The 22,581-nt window shown below is 50.8% G+C and overlaps 1 protein-coding gene across 1 annotated transcript in view; it reads left to right on the plus strand.

The window, feature by feature from the left end:
• LOC139572868 (CUB and sushi domain-containing protein 3-like) overlaps positions 1–22,581 on the plus strand; it is a 1,528,140-nt gene that overhangs the window by 823,402 nt on the left and 682,157 nt on the right. The window contains exons 18-19 of the mRNA XM_071395690.1: positions 6,781–6,968; positions 16,765–16,953. Of these exons, the coding sequence (XP_071251791.1) occupies positions 6,781–6,968; positions 16,765–16,953 (377 nt within the window). The remainder of the gene's footprint in view (positions 1–6,780; positions 6,969–16,764; positions 16,954–22,581) is intronic.

A 22,581-nucleotide genomic window follows, 5' to 3' on the forward strand; every position in this document is an offset into this window, starting at 1 on the left:
TGGGTAGATGGATGGATGGGTGGATGGGTGGATGGGTAGATGGGTAGATGGGTGGATGGATGGGTAGATGGGTGGATGGGTAGATGGGTGGATGGGTAGATTGATGGATGGATGGGTAGATGGGTGGATGGGTAGATGGGTAGATGGGTAGATGGGTGGATGGGTGGATGGGTGGATGGGTAGATGGGTGGATGGGTGGATGGGTAGATGGGTAGATGGGTAGATGGATGGATGGGTGGATGGGTGGATGGGTAGATGGGTAGATGGGTGGATGGATGGGTAGATGGGTGGATGGGTAGATGGGTGGATGGGTGGATGGGTAGATGGGTAGATGGGTGGATGGGTAGATGGATGGATGGGTAGATGGGTGGATGGGTAGATGGGTGGATGGGTGGATGGGTGGATGGATGGATGGGTAGATGGGTAGATGGGTAGATGGGTGGATGGATGGGTAGATGGGTAGATGGATGGATGGGTGGATGGGTGGATGGGTAGATGGGTAGATGGGTGGATGGATGGGTAGATGGGTGGATGGGTAGATGGGTGGATGGGTGGATGGGTAGATGGGTAGATGGGTGGATGGGTAGATGGATGGATGGGTAGATGGGTGGATGGGTAGATGGGTGGATGGGTAGATGGGTGGATGGGTAGATGGGTAGATGGGTGGATGGGTAGATGGATGGATGGGTGGATGGATGGATGGGTAGATGGGTAGATGGGTGGATGGGTAGATGGGTAGATGGGTGGATGGGTAGATGGGTGGATGGGTGGATGGGTAGATGGGTGGATGGGTAGATGGGTAGATGGGTGGATGTGTAGATGGATGGATGGGTAGATGGGTAGATGGGTGGATGGGTGGATGGGTGGATGGGTAGATGGGTAGATGGGTGGATGGGTGGATGGGTGGATGGGTGGATGGGTAGATGGATGGATGGGTAGATGGGTAGATGGGTGGATGGGTGGATGGGTAGATGGATGGATGGGTAGATGGGTAGATGGGTGGATGGGTGGATGGGTAGATGGATGGATGGGTAGATGGGTAGAAGGGTAGATGGATGGATGGGTAGATGGGTCGATGGGTGGATGGGTGGATGGGTGGATGGGTGGATGGATGGATGGGTGGATGGATGGGTGGATGGGTGGATGGGTAGATGGGTGGATGGGTAGATGGATGGATGGGTAGATGGGTAGATGGATGGATGGGTAGATGGGTGGATGGGTAGATGGATGGATGGGTGGATGGGTAGATGGGTGGATGGGTGGATGGGTAGATGGGTGGATGGGTAGATGGGTAGATGGGTAGATGGATGGATGGGTAGATGGATGGATGGGTAGATGGATGGATGGGTAGATGGGTGGATGGGTAGATGGGTGGATGGGTAGATGGATGGATGGGTAGATGGGTAGATGGATGGGTGGATGGGTGGATGGGTAGATGGGTGTATGGGTAGATGGGTAGATGGGTAGATGGGTAGATGGGTAGATGGATGGGTGGATGGATGGATGGGTAGATGGATGGATGGGTAGATGGGTGGATGGGTAGATGGATGGGTGGATGGGTAGATGGGTAGATGGGTGGATGGGTGGATGGGTAGATGGGTGGATGGATGGATGGGTAGATGGATGGATGGGTAGATGGATGGATGGGTAGATGGGTAGATGGGTAGATGGATGGGTGGATGGGTGGATGGGTAGATGGGTGGATGGGTAGATGGGTAGATGGGTAGATGGATGGGTAGATGGGTGGATGGGTAGATGGATGGGTGGATGGATGGATGGGTAGATGGATGGATGGGTAGATGGATGGATGGGTAGATGGATGGATGGGTAGATGGGTGGATGGGTGGATGGGTAGATGGGTAGATGGGTGGATGGATGGGTAGATGGGTAGATGGGTGGATGGATGGATGGGTAGATGGGTGGATGGGTAGATGGGTAGATGGGTGGATGGGTGGATGGGTGGATGGGTGGAAGGGTAGATGGGTAGATGGGTAGATGGGTGGATGGGTGGATGGGTAGATGGGTGGATGGGTGGATGGGTGGAAGGGTAGATGGGTAGATGGGTAGATGGGTAGATGGGTGGATGGGTAGATGGGTAGATGGGTAGATGGGTAGATGGATGGATGGGTGGATGGATGGATGGGTAGATGGATGGATGGGTAGATGGGTGGATGGGTAGATTGATGGATGGATGGGTAGATGGGTGGATGGGTAGATGGGTAGATGGGTAGATGGGTGGATGGGTGGATGGGTAGATGGATGGATGGGTAGATGGATGGGTGGATGGGTAGATGGGTAGATGGGTAGATGGGTAGATGGATGGATGGGTGGATGGGTAGATGGGTGGATGGGTGGATGGGTAGATGGGTGGATGGGTGGATGGATGGGTAGATGGGTAGATGGGTAGATGGGTGGATGGATGGGTAGATGGGTAGATGGATGGATGGGTGGATGGGTGGATGGGTAGATGGGTAGATGGGTGGATGGATGGGTAGATGGGTGGATGGGTAGATGGGTGGATGGGTAGATTGATGGATGGATGGGTAGATGGGTGGATGGGTAGATGGGTAGATGGGTAGATGGGTGGATGGGTGGATGGGTAGATGGATGGATGGGTAGATGGATGGGTGGATGGGTAGATGGGTAGATGGGTAGATGGATGGATGGATGGGTGGATGGATGGATGGGTAGATGGGTAGATGGATGGGTAGATGGGTGGATGGGTAGATGGATGGGTAGATGGGTAGATGGGTAGATGGATGGGTGGATGGGTGGATGGGTAGATGGGTGGATGGGTAGATGGGTAGATGGGTAGATGGATGGGTAGATGGGTGGATGGGTAGATGGATGGGTGGATGGATGGATGGGTAGATGGATGGATGGGTAGATGGATGGATGGGTAGATGGATGGATGGGTAGATGGGTGGATGGGTGGATGGGTAGATGGGTAGATGGGTGGATGGATGGGTAGATGGGTAGATGGGTGGATGGATGGATGGGTAGATGGGTGGATGGGTAGATGGGTAGATGGGTGGATGGGTGGATGGGTAGATGGGTGGATGGGTGGAAGGGTAGATGGGTAGATGGGTAGATGGGTGGATGGGTGGATGGGTAGATGGGTGGATGGGTGGAAGGGTAGATGGGTAGATGGGTAGATGGGTGGATGGGTAGATGGGTAGATGGGTAGATGGGTAGATGGATGGATGGGTGGATGGATGGATGGGTAGATGGATGGATGGGTAGATGGGTGGATGGGTAGATTGATGGATGGATGGGTAGATGGGTGGATGGGTAGATGGGTAGATGGGTAGATGGGTAGATGGGTAGATGGGTGGATGGGTGGATGGGTAGATGGATGGATGGGTAGATGGATGGGTGGATGGGTAGATGGGTAGATGGGTGGATGGGTAGATGGGTGGATGGGTGGATGGGTGGATGGGTGGATGGGTAGATGGGTGGATGGGTGGATGGGTGGATGGGTGGATGGGTAGATGGGTAGATGGGTAGATGGGTGGATGGATGGGTAGATGGGTAGATGGATGGATGGGTGGATGGGTGGATGGGTAGATGGGTAGATGGGTGGATGGATGGGTAGATGGGTGGATGGGTAGATGGGTGGATGGGTAGATTGATGGATGGATGGGTAGATGGGTGGATGGGTAGATGGGTAGATGGGTAGATGGGTGGATGGGTGGATGGGTAGATGGATGGATGGGTAGATGGATGGGTGGATGGGTAGATGGGTAGATGGGTAGATGGGTAGATGGGTAGATGGATGGATGGATGGATGGGTGGATGGATGGGTAGATGGGTAGATGGGTAGATGGGTGGATGGATGGGTAGATGGGTAGATGGATGGATGGGTGGATGGGTGGATGGGTAGATGGGTAGATGGGTAGATGGGTGGATGGATGGGTAGATGGGTAGATGGGTGGATGGATGGATGGGTAGATGGGTGGATGGGTAGATGGGTGGATGGGTGGATGGGTAGATGGGTGGATGGGTAGATGGGTAGATGGGTAGATGGGTGGATGGGTAGATGGGTAGATGGGTAGATGGATGGATGGGTGGATGGATGGATGGGTAGATGGATGGATGGGTAGATGGGTGGATGGATGGATGGGTAGATGGGTAGATGGGTGGGTGGGTAGATGGGTGGGTGGATGGGTGGATGGGTAGATGGGTGGATGGGTGGATGGGTGGATGGGTGGATGGGTAGATGGATGGATGGATGGATGGATGGGTAGATGGATGGATGGGTAGATGGGTGGGTGGGTAGATGGGTAGATGGATGGATGGGTAGATGGGTGGATGGGTAGATGGATGGATGGGTAGATGGGTGGATGGGTAGATGGGTGGATGGATGGATGGGTAGATGGATGGATGGGTAGATGGGTAGATGGGTAGATGGATGGATGGGTTGATGGCTGGATGGGTAGATGGGTGGATGGGTAGATGGATGGATGGGTAGATGGGTAGATGGGTGGATGGGTAGATGGATGGGTGGGTGGATGGGTAGATGGGTGGATGGGTAGATGGGTGGGTGGGTGGATGGGTAGATGGATGGATGGGTAGATGGGTGGGTGGGTAGATGGGTGGATGGGTAGATGGGTGGATGGGTAGATGGATGGGTAGATGGGTGGATGGGTAGATGGATGGATGGATGGGTGGGTGGATGGGTAGATGGATGGGTGGGTGGATGGGTAGATGGATGGATGGGTAGATGGATGGATGGGTGGGTGGATGGGTAGATGGATGGATGGGTAGATGGGTGGATGGGTAGATGGGTGGGTGGGTAGATGGATGGATGGGTAGATGGGTGGTTGGGTAGATGGGTGGATGGCTGGATGGCTGGATGGGTAGATGGGTGGATGGGTAGATGGATGGATGGGTAGATGGGTAGATGGGTGGATGGGTAGATGGATGGGTAGATGGGTGGATGGGTAGATGGATGGAGGGGTAGATGGATGGATGGATGGATGGGTAGATGGGTGGATGGGTGGGTGGATGGATGGATGGGTGGGTGGGTGGATGGATGGGTGGATGGGTAGATGGGTGGATGGATGGATGGGTAGATGGGTGGATGGGTAGATGGGTAGATGGGTAGATGGGTAGATGGGTGGATGGATGGGTAGATGGGTGGATGGGTAGATGGATGGAGGGGTAGATGGATGGATGGATGGATGGGTGGGTGGATGGGTAGATGGATGGGTGGATGGATGGATGGGTAGATGGGTGGATGGGTAGATGGGTGGGTGGGTGGATGGGTAGATGGATGGATGGGTAGATGGGTGGATGGGTAGATGGGTGGGTGGGTGGATGGGTAGATGGATGGATGGGTAGATGGGTGGGTGGGTAGATGGGTGGATGGCTGGATGGGTAGATGGGTGGATGGGTAGATGGATGGATGGGTAGATGGGTAGATGGGTGGATGGGTAGATGGATGGGTAGATGGGTGGATGGGTAGATGGATGGAGGGGTAGATGGATGGATGGATGGATGGATGGGTAGATGGGTGGATGGGTAGATGGGTGGATGGGTGGGTGGGTGGGTGGATGGATGGATGGATGGGTGGGTGGGTGGATGGATGGATGGGTGGGTGGGTGGATGGATGGGTGGATGGACAACGGACATAAGAACGGATGATTGGGTAGAGGGATGGGTGGATGGATGGACGGATGGATGGGTGGAGGAAGTAATTAAGTAATTAATGAAAGAAAGAATGAACTGCTTACGGTTTCAAACCGACAAATCAGACTTATACCTGCACACAAGCCACGATACCTGTACCTTCTCTTCCTCCTTTTCCTCTCCTCTCCTCTCCTCTCCTCTCCTCTCCTCTCCTCTCCTTCTCTTCTCTCCTTCTCTTCTCTCCACTTCCTCTCCACTTCCTCTCCTCTCCTTCTCCTCTTCCCTCCACTTCCTCTCCTCTCCACTTCCTCTCCTCTTCTCTCCACTTCCTCTCCTCTCCTCTCCTCTCCTCTCCACTTCCTCTCCACTCCCTCTCCTCTTCTCTCCACTTCCTCTCCTCTTCTCTCCACTCTCCACTTCCTCTCCTTTCCTCTCCTCTCGTCTCGTCTCCACTTCCTCTTCTCTCCTCTCCTCTCCTCTTCTCTCCTTCTCTTCTCTCCTTCTCTTCTCTCCACTTCCTCTCCACTTCCTCTCCACTTCCTCTCCTCTCCTTCTCCTCTTCCCTCCACTTCCTCTCCTCTTCTCTCCACCTTCTCTCCATTTCCTCTCCTCTCCTCTCCTCTCCTCTCCTCTCCTCTCCTCTCTCCTCTCCTCTCCTCTCTCCTCTCCTCTTCTCTTCTCTTCTCTCCACTTCCTCTCCTCTCCTCTTCTCTCCCCTTCCTCTCCACTTCCTCTCCTCTCCTCTTCTCTCCTCTTCCTCTCCTCTCCTCTCTACTTCCTCTCCTCTCCTCTCCACTTCCTCTCCTCTCCACTTCCTCTCCTCTCCTCTCCACTTCCACTTCCTCTCCCCTTCTCTCCACTCTCCACTTCCTCTCCTCTCGTCTCCTCTCGTCTCGTCTCGTCTCGTCTCCACTTCCTCTCCTCTCCTCTCCTCTCCACTTCCTCTCCACTTCCTCTCCACTCCCTCTCCTCTTCTCTCCACTTCCACTTCCTCTCCTCTTCTCTCCACTTCCTCTCCTCTCCTCTCGTCTCATCTCGTCTCGTCTCCACTTCCTCTTCTCTCCTCTCCTCTCCTCTCCTCTTCCTCTTCCACTTCACTTTTCTTCACTTTCTCTTCCCTTCCATCTTTTCTCTTTCCCTGTGTGTCAGGTTCCAGACAGAGCTCAGCTATGACTTCCTGGAGGTGCATGATGGTCCCAACCTGCTCTCGCCTCTGATTGGCTCGTTCAACGGGTCCCAGGTCCCCCAGTTCCTGTTCAGCAGTAGTAACTTCATCTACCTCCTCTTCACCACCGACAACAGCAGATCCAACAGCGGCTTCAAGATCTTCTACGAGAGTGAGATTATAACAAGATATTTTTTGTGTGGGCGTTATGACTGGTGTTCTGACAAACACATATATGGTACAAGTCTCCCATTGATATCAATTAATGAAAAGAGGTTGAGACAACAACGAGCTCTATTTCCAAACCCTTTATCTTGAGAGTTTTATTGAAGTCAATGAATGATTTATGTGAAAGTCTGAGTTGTGTATGTACAGATTTGTCTCAACTCTTAATGAGACCCTATGAGACTGGATTTGATTCATTCTAAACAAGTAGCAATCATACACACAGCTCTGATTAGTAAGGGCCACGACGGGCCCTACTTATGATGTACAGTAGGTAGCCTGAGTTATATCTGTGTCGTAGAGTGTAGAATAAACTGACTTCCTGACTTCCTGTAGAATAAACTGACTTCCTGACTTCCTGTAGAATAAACTGATTTCCTGACTTCCTGTAGAATAAACTGACTTCCTGTAGAATAAACTGACTTCCTGACTTCCTGCAGAATAAACTGACTTCCTGACTTCCTGTAGAATAAACTGACTTCCCGACTTCCTGTAGAATAAACTGATTTCCCGACTTCCTGTAGAATAAACTGACTTCCTGACTTCCTGTAGAATAAACTGACTTCCTGACTTCCTGTAGAATAAACTGACTTCCTGACTTCCTGTAGAATAAACTGACTTCCTGACTTCCTGTAGAATAAACTGACTTCCTGACGTCCTGTAGAATAAACGGACTTCCTGACGTCCTGTAGAATAAACTGACTTCCTGTACTTGCTCTGGAAAGCATTTTGGCTGCTAAAATGAACAGAATGAGTGACATTTTCTCTACCATAAAATGATCTGTGGGACCCCTAGTTAGCTCAACACACTGCTATTGTAACTTGATAATAAACGAGAAGAAAGTACAGGGAGTGAATCTAATAAATAAACGAACTAGGAACAAAACAAGAAACACGAGTAGCGTAAGGACATGAAACATATAAACAGAAACAATAACGTCTGAGGAAAGAACCAGCATGCTAGCAGATACCCATAGACTTTTAGTCATTGCGCTAACGCTAGTTAGCATTGGCTTGCGATACTACCTCTAACTTCCTTCATACTGGACAAAGAGGCATAACAATGGTATCCACAAGTTCATCTGACTCTTTTTATTTTGATTTTTTTTTAAATTTCACCTTTATTTAATAACCAGGTAGGCCAGTTGAGAACAAGTTCTCATTTACAACTGCGACCTGGCCAAGATAAAACAAAGCAGTGCGACACAAACAACAACACAGAGTTACACATGGAATAAACAAACGTACAGTTAATAATACAATAGAAACTCTGGGGAAGCAGATAAAATCCTCGTTGCCAAAACCACTTTATATTTAAAACACATTCCGCTGAGTTGTAGGTATAATACTGTATATTTTAAATTATATGGGAAGAAAACACAAAATAAACTGTATAACAACAGATCAGCCAGATATTAAATATCATACAGGTGTTAGATCTAGCCTAGGCTGATCAGCCAGATATTAATATCATACAGCTGTTAGATCTAGCCCAGGCTGATCAGCCAGATATTACATATCATACAGCTGTTAGATCTAGCCCAGGCTGATCAGCCAGATATTACATATCATACAGCTGTTAGATCTAGCCTAGGCTGATCAGCCAGATATTACATATCATACAGCTGTTAGATCTAGCCTAGGCTGATCAGCCAGATATTAATATTATACAGCTGTTAGATCTAGCCTAGGCTGATCAGCCAGATATTAAATATCATACAGCTGTTAGATCTAGCCTAGGCTGATCAGCCAGATATTACATATCATACAGCTGTTAGATCTAGCCCAGGCTGATCAGCCAGATATTAATATCATACAGCTGTTAGATCTAGCCTAGGCTGATCAGCCAGATATTACATATCATACAGCTGTTAGATCTAGCCCAGGCTGATCAGCCAGATATTACATATCATACAGGTGTTAGATCTAGCCTAGGCTGATCAGCCAGATATTAATATCATACAGCTGTTAGATCTAGCCCAGGCTGATCAGCCAGATATTACATATCATACAGCTGTTAGATCTAGCCTAGGCTGATCAGCCAGATATTACATATCATACAGCTGTTAGATCTAGCCTAGGCTGATCAGCCAGATATTAATATTATACAACTGTTAGATCTAGCCTAGGCTGATCAGCCAGATATTAAATATCATACAGCTGTTAGATCTAGCCTAGGCTGATCAGCCAGATATTACATATCATACAGCTGTTAGATCTAGCCCAGGCTGATCAGCCAGATATTACATATCATACAGCTGTTAGATCTAGCCTAGGCTGATCAGCCAGATATTAAATATCACACTGCTGTTAGATCTAGCCCAGGCTGATCAGCCAGATATTACATATCATACAGGTGTTAGATCTAGCCTAGGCTGATCAGCCAGATATTACATATCATACAGCTGTTAGATCTAGCCTAGGCTGATCAGCCAGATATTAATATTATACAACTGTTAGATCTAGCCTAGGCTGATCAGCCAGATATTACATATCATACAGCTGTTAGATCTAGCCTAGGCTGATCAGCCAGATATTAATATTATACAGCTGTTAGATCTAGCCTAGGCTGATCAGCCAGATATTAAATATCATACAGCTGTTAGATCTAGCCTAGGCTGATCTGCCAGATATTACATATCATACAGCTGTTAGATCTAGCCCAGGCTGATCAGCCAGATATTACATATCATACAGCTGTTAGATCTAGCCTAGGCTGATCAGCCAGATATTACATATCATACAGCTGTTAGATCTAGCCCAGGCTGATCAGCCAGATATTACATATCATACAGGTGTTAGATCTAGCCTAGGCTGATCAGCCAGATATTAATATCATACAGCTGTTAGATCTAGCCCAGATATCGAATATCATACAGCTGTTAGAATTAGGATACTTTTCTTAAAGCTCTCATGCAGTCTGTCATTTTATTTTTTTTAATCATCACTGTGTGTTTATTTCATGAAAATAACTCCAACATATATTTTGTATCATTTATTTTCCTCAGCCTCCGTTGGCCTTTAAAAATGAGGAAACAAATGTGAAGATATTTACATACACAGCCTTGATTGGCTGATAAGGATGTTCTAGAGCCCACCCCCCTTACCCAGGTGAACAGCCATTGGTCTATTATAAAGAGATCTCCTTATGACGTCATAAAGTAGGCCTAACCCACCTGAACAGGATGAAATTCCAGGCATTTTATTCAAACTGCTCCTACACAAAAAGGGAATTTCCAAGTATTATTATGACCTCATAGGGTGGAAGTATAATGTAAAAAAACAGTCAAATCAGGGAGTGAGGGGGGTGGGTTGGGTATATGAGGTGAGGGGGGTGGGTATATGAGGTGAGGGGGGTGGGTATATGAGGTGAGGGGGGTGGGTATATGAGGTGAGGGGGGTGGGTATATGAGGTGAGGGGGGTGGGTATATGAGGTGAGGGGGGTGGGTATATGAGGTGAGGGGGGTGGGTATATGAGGTGAGGGGGGTGGGTATATGAGGTGAGGGGGGTGGGTATATGAGGTGAGGGGGGTGGGTATATGAGGTGAGGGGGGTGGGTATATGAGGTGAGGGGGGTGGGTATATGAGGTGAGGGGGGTGGGTATATGAGGTGAGGGGGGTGGGTATATGAGGTGAGGGGGGTGGGTATATGAGGTGAGGGGGGTGGGTATATGAGGTGAGGGGGGTGGGTATATGAGGTGAGGGGGGTGGGTATATGAGGTGAGGGGGGTGGGTATATGAGGTGAGGGGGGTGGGTATATGAGGTGAGGGGGGTGGGTATATGAGGTGAGGGGGTTGGGTATATGAGGTGAGGGGGTTGGGTATATGAGGTGAGGGGGTTGGGTATATGAGGTGAGGGGGTTGGGTATATGAGGTGAGGGGGTTGGGTATATGAGGTGAGGGGGTTGGGTATATGAGGTGAGGGGGTTGGGTATATGAGGTGAGGGGGTTGGGTATATGAGGTGAGGGGGTTGGGTATATGAGGTGAGGGGGTTGGGTATATGAGGTGAGGGGGTTGGGTATATGAGGTGAGGGGGTTGGGTATATGAGGTGAGGGGGTTGGGTATATGAGGTGAGGGGGTTGGGTATATGAGGTGAGGGGGTTGGGTATATGAGGTGAGGGGGTTGGGTATATGAGGTGAGGGGGGTGGGTATATGAGGTGAGGGGGGTGGGTATATGAGGTGAGGGGGGTGGGTTGGGTATATGAGGTGAGGGGGGTGGGTTGGGTATATGAGGTGAGGGGGGTGGGTTGGGTATATGAGGTGAGGGGGGTGGGTTGGGTATATGAGGTGAGGGGGGTGGGTTGGGTATATGAGGTGAGGGGGGTGGGTTGGGTATATGAGGTGAGGGGGGTGGGTTGGGTATATGAGGTGAGGGGGGTGGGTTGGGTATATGAGGTGAGGGGGGTGGGTTGGGTATATGAGGTGAGGGGGGTGGGTTGGGTATATGAGGTGAGGGGGGTGGGTTGGGTATATGAGGTGAGGGGGGTGGGTTGGGTATATGAGGTGAGGGGGGTGGGTTGGGTATATGAGGTGAGGGGGGTGGGTTGGGTATATGAGGTGAGGGGGGTGGGTTGGGTATATGAGGTGAGGGGGGTGGGTTGGGTATATGAGGTGAGGGGGGTGGGTTGGGTATATGAGGTGAGGGGGGTGGGTTGGGTATATGAGGTGAGGGGGGTGGGTTGGGTATATGAGGTGAGGGGGGTGGGTTGGGTATATGAGGTGAGGGGGGTGGGTTGGGTATATGAGGTGAGGGGGGTGGGTTGGGTATATGAGGTGAGGGGGGTGGGTTGGGTATATGAGGTGAGGGGGGTGGGTTGGGTATATGAGGTGAGGGGGGTGGGTTGGGTATATGAGGTGAGGGGGGTGGGTTGGGTATATGAGGTGAGGGGGGTGGGTTGGGTATATGAGGTGAGGGGGGTGGGTTGGGTATATGAGGTGAGGGGGGTGGGTTGGGTATATGAGGTGAGGGGGGTGGGTTGGGTATATGAGGTGAGGGGGGTGGGTTGGGTATATGAGGTGAGGGGGGTGGGTTGGGTATATGAGGTGAGGGGGGTGGGTTGGGTATATGAGGTGAGGGGGGTGGGTTGGGTATATGAGGTGAGGGGGGTGGGTTGGGTATATGAGGTGAGGGGGGTGGGTTGGGTATATGAGGTGAGGGGGGTGGGTTGGGTATATGAGGTGAGGGGGGTGGGTTGGGTATATGAGGTGAGGGGGGTGGGTTGGGTATATGAGGTGAGGGGGGTGGGTTGGGTATATGAGGTGAGGGGGGTGGGTTGGGTATATGAGGTGAGGGGGGTGTGTTGGGTATATGAGGTGAGGGGGGTGTGTTGGGTATATGAGGTGAGGGGGGTGTGTTGGGTATATGAGGTGAGGGGGGTGTGTTGGGTATATGAGGTGAGGGGGGTGTGTTGGGTATATGAGGTGAGGGGGGTGTGTTGGGTATATGAGGTGATTGGGGTGGGTTGGGTATATGAGGTGAGGGGGGTGGGTTGGGTATATGAGGTGATTGGGGTGGGTTGGGTATATGAGGTGATTGGGGTGGGTTGGGTATATGAGGTGATTGGGGTGGGTTGGGTATATGAGGTGATTGGGGTGGGTTGGGTATATGAGGTGATTGGGGTGGGTTGGGTATATGAGGTGATTGGGGTGGGTTGGGTATATGAGGTGATTGGGGTGGGTTGGGTATATGAGGTGATTGGGGTGGGTTGGGTATATGAGGTGATTGGGGTGGGTTGGGTATATGAGGTGAGGGGGTTGGGTATATGAGGTGAGGGGGTTGGGTATATGAGGTGAGGGGGTTGGGTATATGAGGTGAGGGGGGTGGGTTGGGTATATGAGGTGAGGGGGGTGGGTTGGGTATATGAGGTGAGGGGGGTGGGTTGGGTATATGAGGTGATTGGGGTGGGTTGGGTATATGAGGTGATTGGGGTGGGTTGGGTATATGAGGTGATTGGGGTGTGTTGGGTATATGAGGTGATTGGGGTGTGTTGGGTATATGAGGTGATTGGGGTGGGTTGGGTATATGAGGTGATTGGGGTGGGTTGGGTATATGAGGTGAGGGAGGTGGGTTGGGTATATGAGGTGATTGGGGTGTGTTGGGTATATGAGGTGATTGGGGTGTGTTGGGTATATGAGGTGATTGGGGTGGGTTGGGTATATGAGGTGATTGGGGTGGGTTGGGTATATGAGGTGATTGGGGTGGGTTGGGTATATGAGGTGAGGGGGGTGGGTTGGGTATATGAGGTGAGGGGGGTGGGTTGGGTATATGAGGTGAGGGGGGTGGGTTGGGTATATGAGGTGAGGGGGGTGGGTTGGGTATATGAGGTGAGGGGGGTGGGTTGGGTATATGAGGTGAGGGGGGTGGGTTGGGTATATGAGGTGATTGGGGTGGGTTGGGTATATGAGGTGATTGGGGTGGGTTGGGTATATGAGGTGATTGGGGTGTGTTGGGTATATGAGGTGATTGGGGTGTGTTGGGTATATGAGGTGATTGGGGTGTGTTGGGTATATGAGGTGATTGGGGTGGGTTGGGTATATGAGGTGAGGGGGGTGGGTTGGGTATATGAGGTGAGGGGGGTGGGTTGGGTATATGAGGTGAGGGGGTGGGTTGGGTATATGAGGTGAGGGGGGTGGGTTGGGTATATGAGGTGAGGGGGGTGGGTTGGGTATATGAGGTGAGGGGGGTGGGTTGGGTATATGAGGTGAGGGGGGTGGGTTGGGTATATGAGGTGAGGGGGGTGGGTTGGGTATATGAGGTGAGGGGGGTGGGTTGGGTATATGAGGTGAGGGGGGTGGGTTGGGTATATGAGGTGATTGGGGTGGGTTGGGTATATGAGGTGATAGGGGTGGGTTGGTAATTGAGGTGAGGGGGGTGGGTTGGGTATATGAGGTGAGGGGGGTGGGTTGGGTATATGAGGTGATTGGGGTGGGTTGGGTATATGAGGTGAGGGGGGTGGGTTGGGTATATGAGGTGAGGGGGGTGGGTTGGGTATATGAGGTGATTGGGGTGTGTTGGGTATATGAGGTGAGGGGGGTGGGTTGGGTATATGAGGTGATTGGGGTGGGTTGGGTATATGAGGTGAGGGGGGTGGGTTGGGTATATGAGGTGAGGGGGGTGGGTTGGGTATATGAGGTGAGGGGGGTGGGTTGGGTATATGAGGTGATTGGGGTGGGTTGGGTATATGAGGTGATTGGGGTGGGTTGGGTATATGAGGTGAGGGGGGTGGGTTGGGTATATGAGGTGAGGGGGGTGGGTTGGGTATATGAGGTGAGGGGGGTGTGTTGGGTATATGAGGTGAGGGGGGTGGGTTGGGTATATGAGGTGATTGGGGTGGGTTGGGTATATGAGGTGAGGGGGGTGGGTTGGGTGTATGAGGTGAGGGGGGTGGGTTGGGTATATGAGGTGATTGGGGTGTGTTGGGTATATGAGGTGAGGGGGGTGGGTTGGGTTGGGTATATGAGGTGAGGGGGGTGGGTTGGGTATATGAGGTGATTGGGGTGGGTTGGGTATATGAGGTGAGGGGGGTGTGTTGGGTATATGAGGTGAGGGGGGTGGGTTGGGTATATGAGGTGATTGGGGTGGGTTGGGTATATGAGGTGAGGGGGGTGGGTTGGGTATATGAGGTGAGGGGGGTGGGTTGGGTATATGAGGTGATTGGGGTGTGTTGGGTATATGAGGTGATTGGGGTGTGTTGGGTATATGAGGTGAGGGGGGTGGGTTGGGTATATGAGGTGATTGGGGTGGGTTGGGTATATGAGGTGAGGGGGGTGTGTTGGGTATATGAGGTGAGGGGGGTGTGTTGGGTATATGAGGTGAGGGGGGTGTGTTGGGTATATGAGGTGAGGGGGGTGTGTTGGGTATATGAGGTGAGGGGTGTGTGTTGGGTATATGAGGTGAGGGGGGTGGGTTGGGTATATGAGGTGAGGGGGGTGGGTTGGGTATATGAGGTGAGGGGGGTGGGTTGGGTATATGAGGTGAGGGGGGTGTGTTGGGTATATGAGGTGAGGGGGGTGGGTTGGGTATATGAGGTGATGGGGGTGGGTTGGGTATATGAGGTGATTGGGGTGGGTTGGGTATATGAGGTGAGGGGGGTGGGTTGGGTATATGAGGTGAGGGGGGTGGGTTGGGTATATGAGGTGAGGGGGGTGGGTTGGGTATATGAGGTGAGGGGGGTGGGTTGGGTATATGAGGTGAGGGGGGTGGGTTGGGTATATGAGGTGAGGGGGGTGTGTTGGGTATATGAGGTGAGGGGGGTGTGTTGGGTATATGAGGTGAGGGGGGTGGGTTGGGTATATGAGGTGAGGGGGGTGGGTTGGGTATATGAGGTGAGGGGGGTGGGTTGGGTATATGAGGTGAGGGGGGTGGGTTGGGTATATGAGGTGAGGGGGGTGGGTTGGGTATATGAGGTGAGGGGGGTGGGTTGGGTATATGAGGTGAGGGGGGTGTGTTGGGTATATGAGGTGAGGGGGGTGGGTTGGGTATATGAGGTGAGGGGGGTGTGTTGGGTATATGAGGTGAGGGGGGTGGGTTGGGTATATGAGGTGAGGGGGGTGTGTTGGGTATATGAGGTGAGGGGGGTGGGTTGGGTATATGAGGTGAGAGGGGTGGGTTGGGTATATGAGGTGAGGGGGGTGGGTTGGGTATATGAGGTGAGGGGGGTGGGTTGGGTATATGAGGTGAGGGGGGTGGGTTGGGTATATGAGGTGATTGGGGTGATTGGGGTGGGTTGGGTATATGAGGTGATTGGGGTGGGTTGGGTATATGAGGTGATTGGGGTGGGTTGGGTATATGAGGTGATTGGGGTGGGTTGGGTATATGAGGTGATTGGGGTGGGTTGGGTATATGAGGTGATTGGGGTGGGTTGGGTATATGAGGTGATTGGGGTGGGTTGGGTATATGAGGTGATTGGGGTGGGTTGGGTATATGAGGTGATTGGGGTGGGTTGGGTATATGAGGTGATTGGGGTGGGTTGGGTATATGAGGTGATTGGGGTGGGTTGGGTATATGCGGTGATTGGGGTGGGTTGGGTATATGAGGTGATTGGGTTGGGTATATGAGGTGATTGGGGTGGGTTGGGTATATGAGGTGATTGGGGTGGGTTGGGTATATGAGGTGATTGGGGTGGGTTGGGTATATGAGGTGATTGGGGTGGGTTGGGTATATGAGGTGATTGGGGTGGGTTGGGTATATGAGGTGTGTGGGGTGATTGGGGTGGGTTAGGTATATGAGGTGATTGACCTGAGAACTACAACAAAGACAATAACTAAATGGAATGAAAGTTCTGTTCTGATTAAAATCAATGTGGGAAACTAGAGTTGGCAATCTAAACATTCTCATTTGGTTAGTCAGTTAGCTAGCTAGCTAACACTGGCATAAATAGCTAGCTACTTCTGTGCAAATTATGTTATTTTTTTTGCTGTAATCTAAAGAAACGCCTGGGAATGTGTTTATAGTTGAACTTTCTGTAAGTTTTCCTTAAAACTGCCAACTGAGCTGATACCCAGAGCACAGCAGAGCTAAGAGCACGTTGTGTGTTGTGCTCAAAACGGTCCGTGAGGAAACAGATACCATTTGGGTGAAAAAAAATGGAGATGCGATTAACTGCGCCCCCTAAAAAAACAAAAAAACAATGTACGGTGACATTTTTGTTTTGCTAAAGTTTACACGTTAATAACACGTTAACTTGGACAGGCCTTAATGTATAAATAATAATTTATTTTTTACCTTGGCTCCTACCAGTTGTGACGTTGGACACATCATCATGCATGGACCCTGGGATCCCGGTGAACGGCGTGCGGTACGGCCATGACCTGGCCATCGGGTCCAAGGTGTCGTTCCAGTGTGACCAGGGATACCGGCTCAGTCATGAGGAACCGCTGGTCTGTGAGAAGACCCACTGGTGGAGTCATTCTCTGCCCACATGTGATGGTATGTTAGCCTCTATAACAGGGGGATTACAATCTGACCCTACAAGGTCCGGACAACTGCTGCTTTTCTGTTCTACCTAATCATTAATATCACCCACCTGGTGTCCCAGGTCTAAATCAGGCCCTGATTAGAGGGGAATCACCCACCTGGTGTCCCAGGTCTAAATCAGGCCCTGATCAGAGGGGAATCATCCACCTGGTGTCCCAGGTATAAATCAGGCCCCGGTTAGAGGGGAATCATCCACCTGGTGTCCCAGGTCTAAATCAGTCCCTGATGATAGGGGAATCACCCACTTGGTGTCCCAGGTCTAAATCAGTCCCTGATTAGAGGGGAATCACCCACCTGGTGTCCCAGGTCTAAGTCAGTCCCTGATTAGAGGGGAATCACCCGCCTGGTGTCCCAGGTCTAAATCAGTCCCTGATCACAGGGGAATCATCCACCTGGTGTCCCAGGTCTAAATCAGTCCCTGATCAGAGGGGATTCATCCACCTGGTGTCCCAGGTCTAAATCAGTCCCTGATTAGATGGGGTTCATCCACCTGGTGTCCCAGGTCTAAATCAGTCCCTGATTAGAGGGGAATCACCCACCTGGTGTCCCAGGTCTAATTCAGTCCCTGATTAGAGGGGAATCACCCACCTGGTGTCCCAGGTCTAATTCAGTCCCTGATTAGAGGGGAATCACCCGCCTGGTGTCCCAGGTCTAAATCAGTCCCGTATAAAAAACAGTGGAACTGGCTTCAAGGTCCAGATTGATGTGAGGGGCTATGTTATTTAAAGTGATGGTATGTTACTAAATAGATAATTAATCTTTATTTATCATATCAATTATGCATAGCCTTGTCCACTGCCCACATATGATGCTAAGATTTAGATTATAATATGTGTAATCTCTGGGTTTAGATCATAACGTGTGTAATCTAGTTTAAGATACACTGGTGTAATCTGTATTCACTTTAGCCAACACCCGTTTTAGCCAACTCCCGCTTTAGCCAACTCCCGCTTTAGCCAACTCCCGCTTTAGCCAACACCCGCTTTAGCCAACACCCGCTTTAGCCAACACCCGCTTTAGCCAACTCCCGCTTTAGCCAACTCCCGCTTTAGCCAACACCCGCTTTAGCCAACTCCCGCGTTAGCCAACTCCCGCTTTAGCCAACTCCCGCTTTAGCCAACTCCCGCTTGAACCAACTCCCGCTTGAGCCAACTCCCGCTTGAGCCAACTCCCGCTTTAGCCAACTCCCGCTTTAGCCAACTCCCGCTTTAGCCAACTCCCGCTTTAGCCAACTCCCGCTTTAGCCAACTCCCGCTTTAGCCAACTCCCGCTTGAACCAACTCCCGCTTGAGCCAACTCCCGCTTTAGCCAACTCCCGCTTTAGCCAACACCCGCTTTAGCCAACACCCGTTTTAGCCAACTCCCGCTTGAACCAACTCCCGCTTGAGCCAACTCCCGCTTGAGCCAACTCCCGCTTTAGCCAACTCCCGCTTTAGCCAACTCCCGCTTTAGCCAACTCCCGCTTTAGCCAACTCCCGCTTTAGCCAACTCCCGCTTGAACCAACTCCCGCTTTAGCCAACTCCCGCTTTAGACAACTCCCGCTTTAGACAACTCCCGCTTTAGACAACTCCCGCTTTAGACAACTCCCGCTTTAGCCAACTCCCGCTTTAGCCAACTCCCGCTTTAGCCAACTCCCGCTTTAGCCAACTCCCGCTTTAGCCAACTCCCGCTTTAGCCAACTTTGTCAGAATGGTTAGCTGAAGAACAGACAGATCTGGGAACAGGGTTCATATAATGGTATTCACACGGTTCAACTAACTCGTACCTTTTCACATGTGATGGTATATTACTAAAGAGAAAATAATATTTTTTGTTGTCGTCCCACTTCTTACATATTTGTGTTTATTGTATAGGATAGAGAAAGAGAAGAGAGTGTGCTGAAATAGCAGTGGGCTGTATTGGTACACAGCAGTTCAACTGGTAGACCACCCTAGCAGTGGGCTGTGTTCCAGAGACAGCAGTTCAACTGGTAGACCACCCTAGCAGTGGGCTGTGTTCCAGAGACAGCAGTTCAACTGGTAGACCACCCTAGCAGTGGGCTGTATTGGTACACAGCAGCTCAACTGGTAGACCACCCTAGCAGTGGGCTGTATTGGTACACAGCAGTTCAACTGGTAGACCACCCTAGCAGTGGTCTGTATTGGTACACAGCAGTTCAACATGGTAGACCACCCTAGCAGTGGTCTGTATTGGTACACAGCTGTTCAACTGGTAGACCACCCTAGCAGTGGTCTGTATTGGTACACAGCAGCTCAACTGGTAGACCACCCTAGCAGTGGTCTGTATTGGTACACAGCAGTTCAACTGGTAGACCACCCTAGCAGTGGTCTGTATTGTATCATCTCAATGAAGCTAGCCCGATCTCATCTGGATGTGTCATCTCAATGAAGCTAGCCTGGTCCCATCTGGATGTGTCATCTCAATGAAGCTAGCCTGGGTCCCATCTGGATGTGTCATCTCAATGAAACTAGCCTGGTCCCATCTGGATGTGTCATCTCAATTAAACTAGCCTGGTCTCATCTGGATGTGTCATCTCAATGAAGCTAGCCCGGTCTTATCTGGATGTGTCATCTCAATGAAGCTAGCCTGGTCCCATCTGGGAGTGTCATCTCAATGAAGCTAGCCTGGTCCCATCTGGATGTGTCATCTCAATGAAGCTAGCCTGGTCCCATCTGGATGTGTCATCTCAATGAAGCTAGCCTGGTCCCATCTGGATGTGTCATCTCAATGAAGCTAGCCTGGTCCCATCTGGGAGTGTCATCTCAATGAAGCTAGCCTGGTCCCATCTGGATGTGTCATCTCAATGAAGCTAGCCTGGTCCCATCTGGATGTGTCATCTCAATGAAGCTAGCCTGGTCTCATCTGGATGTGTCATCTCAATGAAGCTAGCCCGATCTCATCTGGATGTGTCATCTCAATGAATCTAGCCTGGGCCCATCTGGATGTGTCATCTCAATGAAGCTAGCCTGGTCTCATCTGGATGTGTCATCTCAATGAAGCTAGCCTGGTCCCATCTGGGTGTGTCATCTCAATGAAGCTAGCCTGGTCCCATCTGCATGTGTCATCTCAATGAAGCTAGCCTGGTCTCATCTGGAGGTGTCATCTCAATGAATCTAGCCTGGGTCCCATCTGGAAGTGTCATCTCAATGAAGCTAGCCTGGTCCCATCTGGGTGTGTCATCTCAATGAAGCTAGCCTGGTCCCATCTGAGTGTGTCATCTCAATGAAGCTAGCCTGGTCCCATCTGGATGTGTCATCTCAATGAAGCTAGCCTGGTCCCATCTGGATGTGTCATCTCAATGAATCTAGCCCGGTCCCATCTGGATGTGTCATCTCAATGAAACTAGCCTGGTCCCATCTGGATGTGTCATCTCAATGAATCTAGCCCGGTCCCATCTGAATGTGTCATCTCAATGAAACTAGCCTGGTCCCATCTGGATGTGTCATCTCAATGAAACTAGCCTGGTCCCATCTGGATGTGTCATCTCAATGAAACTAGCCTGGTCCCATCTGGATGTGTCATCTCAATGAAACTAGCCTGGTCCCATCTGGATGTGTCATCTCAATGAATCTAGCCTGGGTCCCATCTGGATGTGTCATCTCAATGAAACTAGCCTGGTCCCATCTGGATGTGTCATCTCAATGAATCTAGCCTGGGTCCCATCTGGATGTGTCATCTCAATGAATCTAGCCTGGTCCCATCTCGATGTGCACCAGCCAACTCCTCTCTGCTGTGTTTGTTCCTTTGAATGCCAAACACGTAACCTTCTCTCCAGCTTGGCACGACAACCATATTCAAACCAATCTGCTGCATATACAGATCTGGGCGCAGGGTTTACGGACATTTATACGGTTCACCCAACACCTACTGGACAGGGATTCAATTTTAATGTCACATCCTAACAGTATTCCCGCTGATGCTATACTTGTGTCCTTGAATAAATAAACAATCACTTTTGTTGTCCCGAAATACACCAAGGAACTTTTAAATATTCCAGTGGCGTATTTGGTAGATGGTCCCAGTCACCACACCTGTACAGGGACGATGTACTAGAGAGAAAGTGTGGGAGGAGATTGGCAGGGGGTAGAGTCATAGGGCTTGATGTACTAACACATGCTATACTGTACTGTAGTGTGATACTGTATTATCTATAAGGCCCGCTACACTTTACATCAAATAATACATGATATAGAGACAGAGTCCTCCAGTCACTCACCTCTCTACTGGGACAATACAATAGACATGGTTAGGAGGTAGGATGGTAGGGGGTTAGGAGGTAGGATGGTAGGGTTTAGGGTGTAGGATGGTAGGATGGTAGGGTTTACCATCCTACCATCCTACCTCCTAAAGCCCCTTACCATCCTACCTCCAAACCCCTTACCATCCTACCTCCTGCCCCTTACCATCCTACCTCCTAACCCCCTACCATCCTACCATCCTACCATCCTACCTCCTAACCCCTTTACCATCCTACCTCCTAACCCCTTACCATCCTACCTCCTAATCCCCTACCATCCTACCTCCTAACCCCTTACCATCCTACCTCCTAACCCCTTACCATCCTACCTCCTAACCCTTTACCATCCTACCTCCTAACCTTACCATCCTACCTCCTAACCTTACCATCCTACCTCCTAACCTTACCATCCTACCTCCTAAGCCCCTTACCATCCTACCTCCTAACCCCCTACCATCCTACCTCCTAACCCCCTACCATCCTACCTCCTAACCCCCTACCAATCCTACCACCCTACCTCCTAACCCCCTACCATCCTACCTCCTAACCCCCTACCAATCCTACCATCCTACCTCCTAACCCCCTACCATCCTATCATTCTACCATCCTAAACCCTTAGAGAGTGTAGAGGGTAAAGGTAGATGTTGTTACTGAGGGTGGACACATGGAGACAGTAGGGGAGATGTTGTTACTGAGGGTGGACACATGGAGACAGTAGGGGAGATGTTGTTACTGAGGGTGGACACATGGAGACAGTAGGAGAGATGTTGCTACTGAGGGTGGACACATGGAGACAGTAGGAGAGATGTTGTTACTGAGGGTGGACACATGGAGACAGTAGGAGAGATGTTGTTACTGAGGGTGGACACATGGAGACAGTAGGGTAGATGTTGCTACTGAGGGTGGACACATGGAGACAGTAGGGGAGATGTTGTTACTGAGGGTGGACACATGGAGACAGTAGGAGAGATGTTGTTACTGAGGGTGGACACATGGAGACAGTAGGGTAGATGTTGTTACTGAGGGTGGACACATGGAGACAGTAGGGGAGATGTTGCTACTGAGGGTGGACACATGGAGACAGTAGGGTAGATGTTGTTACTGAGGGTGGACACATGGAGACAGTAGGGGAGATGTTGTTACTGAGGGTGGACACATATACTAGTGGAGTCTCTCTAATATCCCTCTACAGCTTCACATCAAGGCATCCAGTACAGTCCTACTGCCTGAGTCCAGGTGTGCCAGACACAAACCCACAAGCCTTGCCAAGTAGCACTAGGCTCATGTCTTATTAATGACTTTATGTAAGTTCGGCTCATGAATTAAATATTTGATATAATTT

Source organism: Salvelinus alpinus, chromosome 4 (assembly GCF_045679555.1).
Source record: "Salvelinus alpinus chromosome 4, SLU_Salpinus.1, whole genome shotgun sequence".
Taxonomy (NCBI): Eukaryota; Metazoa; Chordata; class Actinopteri; order Salmoniformes; family Salmonidae; genus Salvelinus; species Salvelinus alpinus.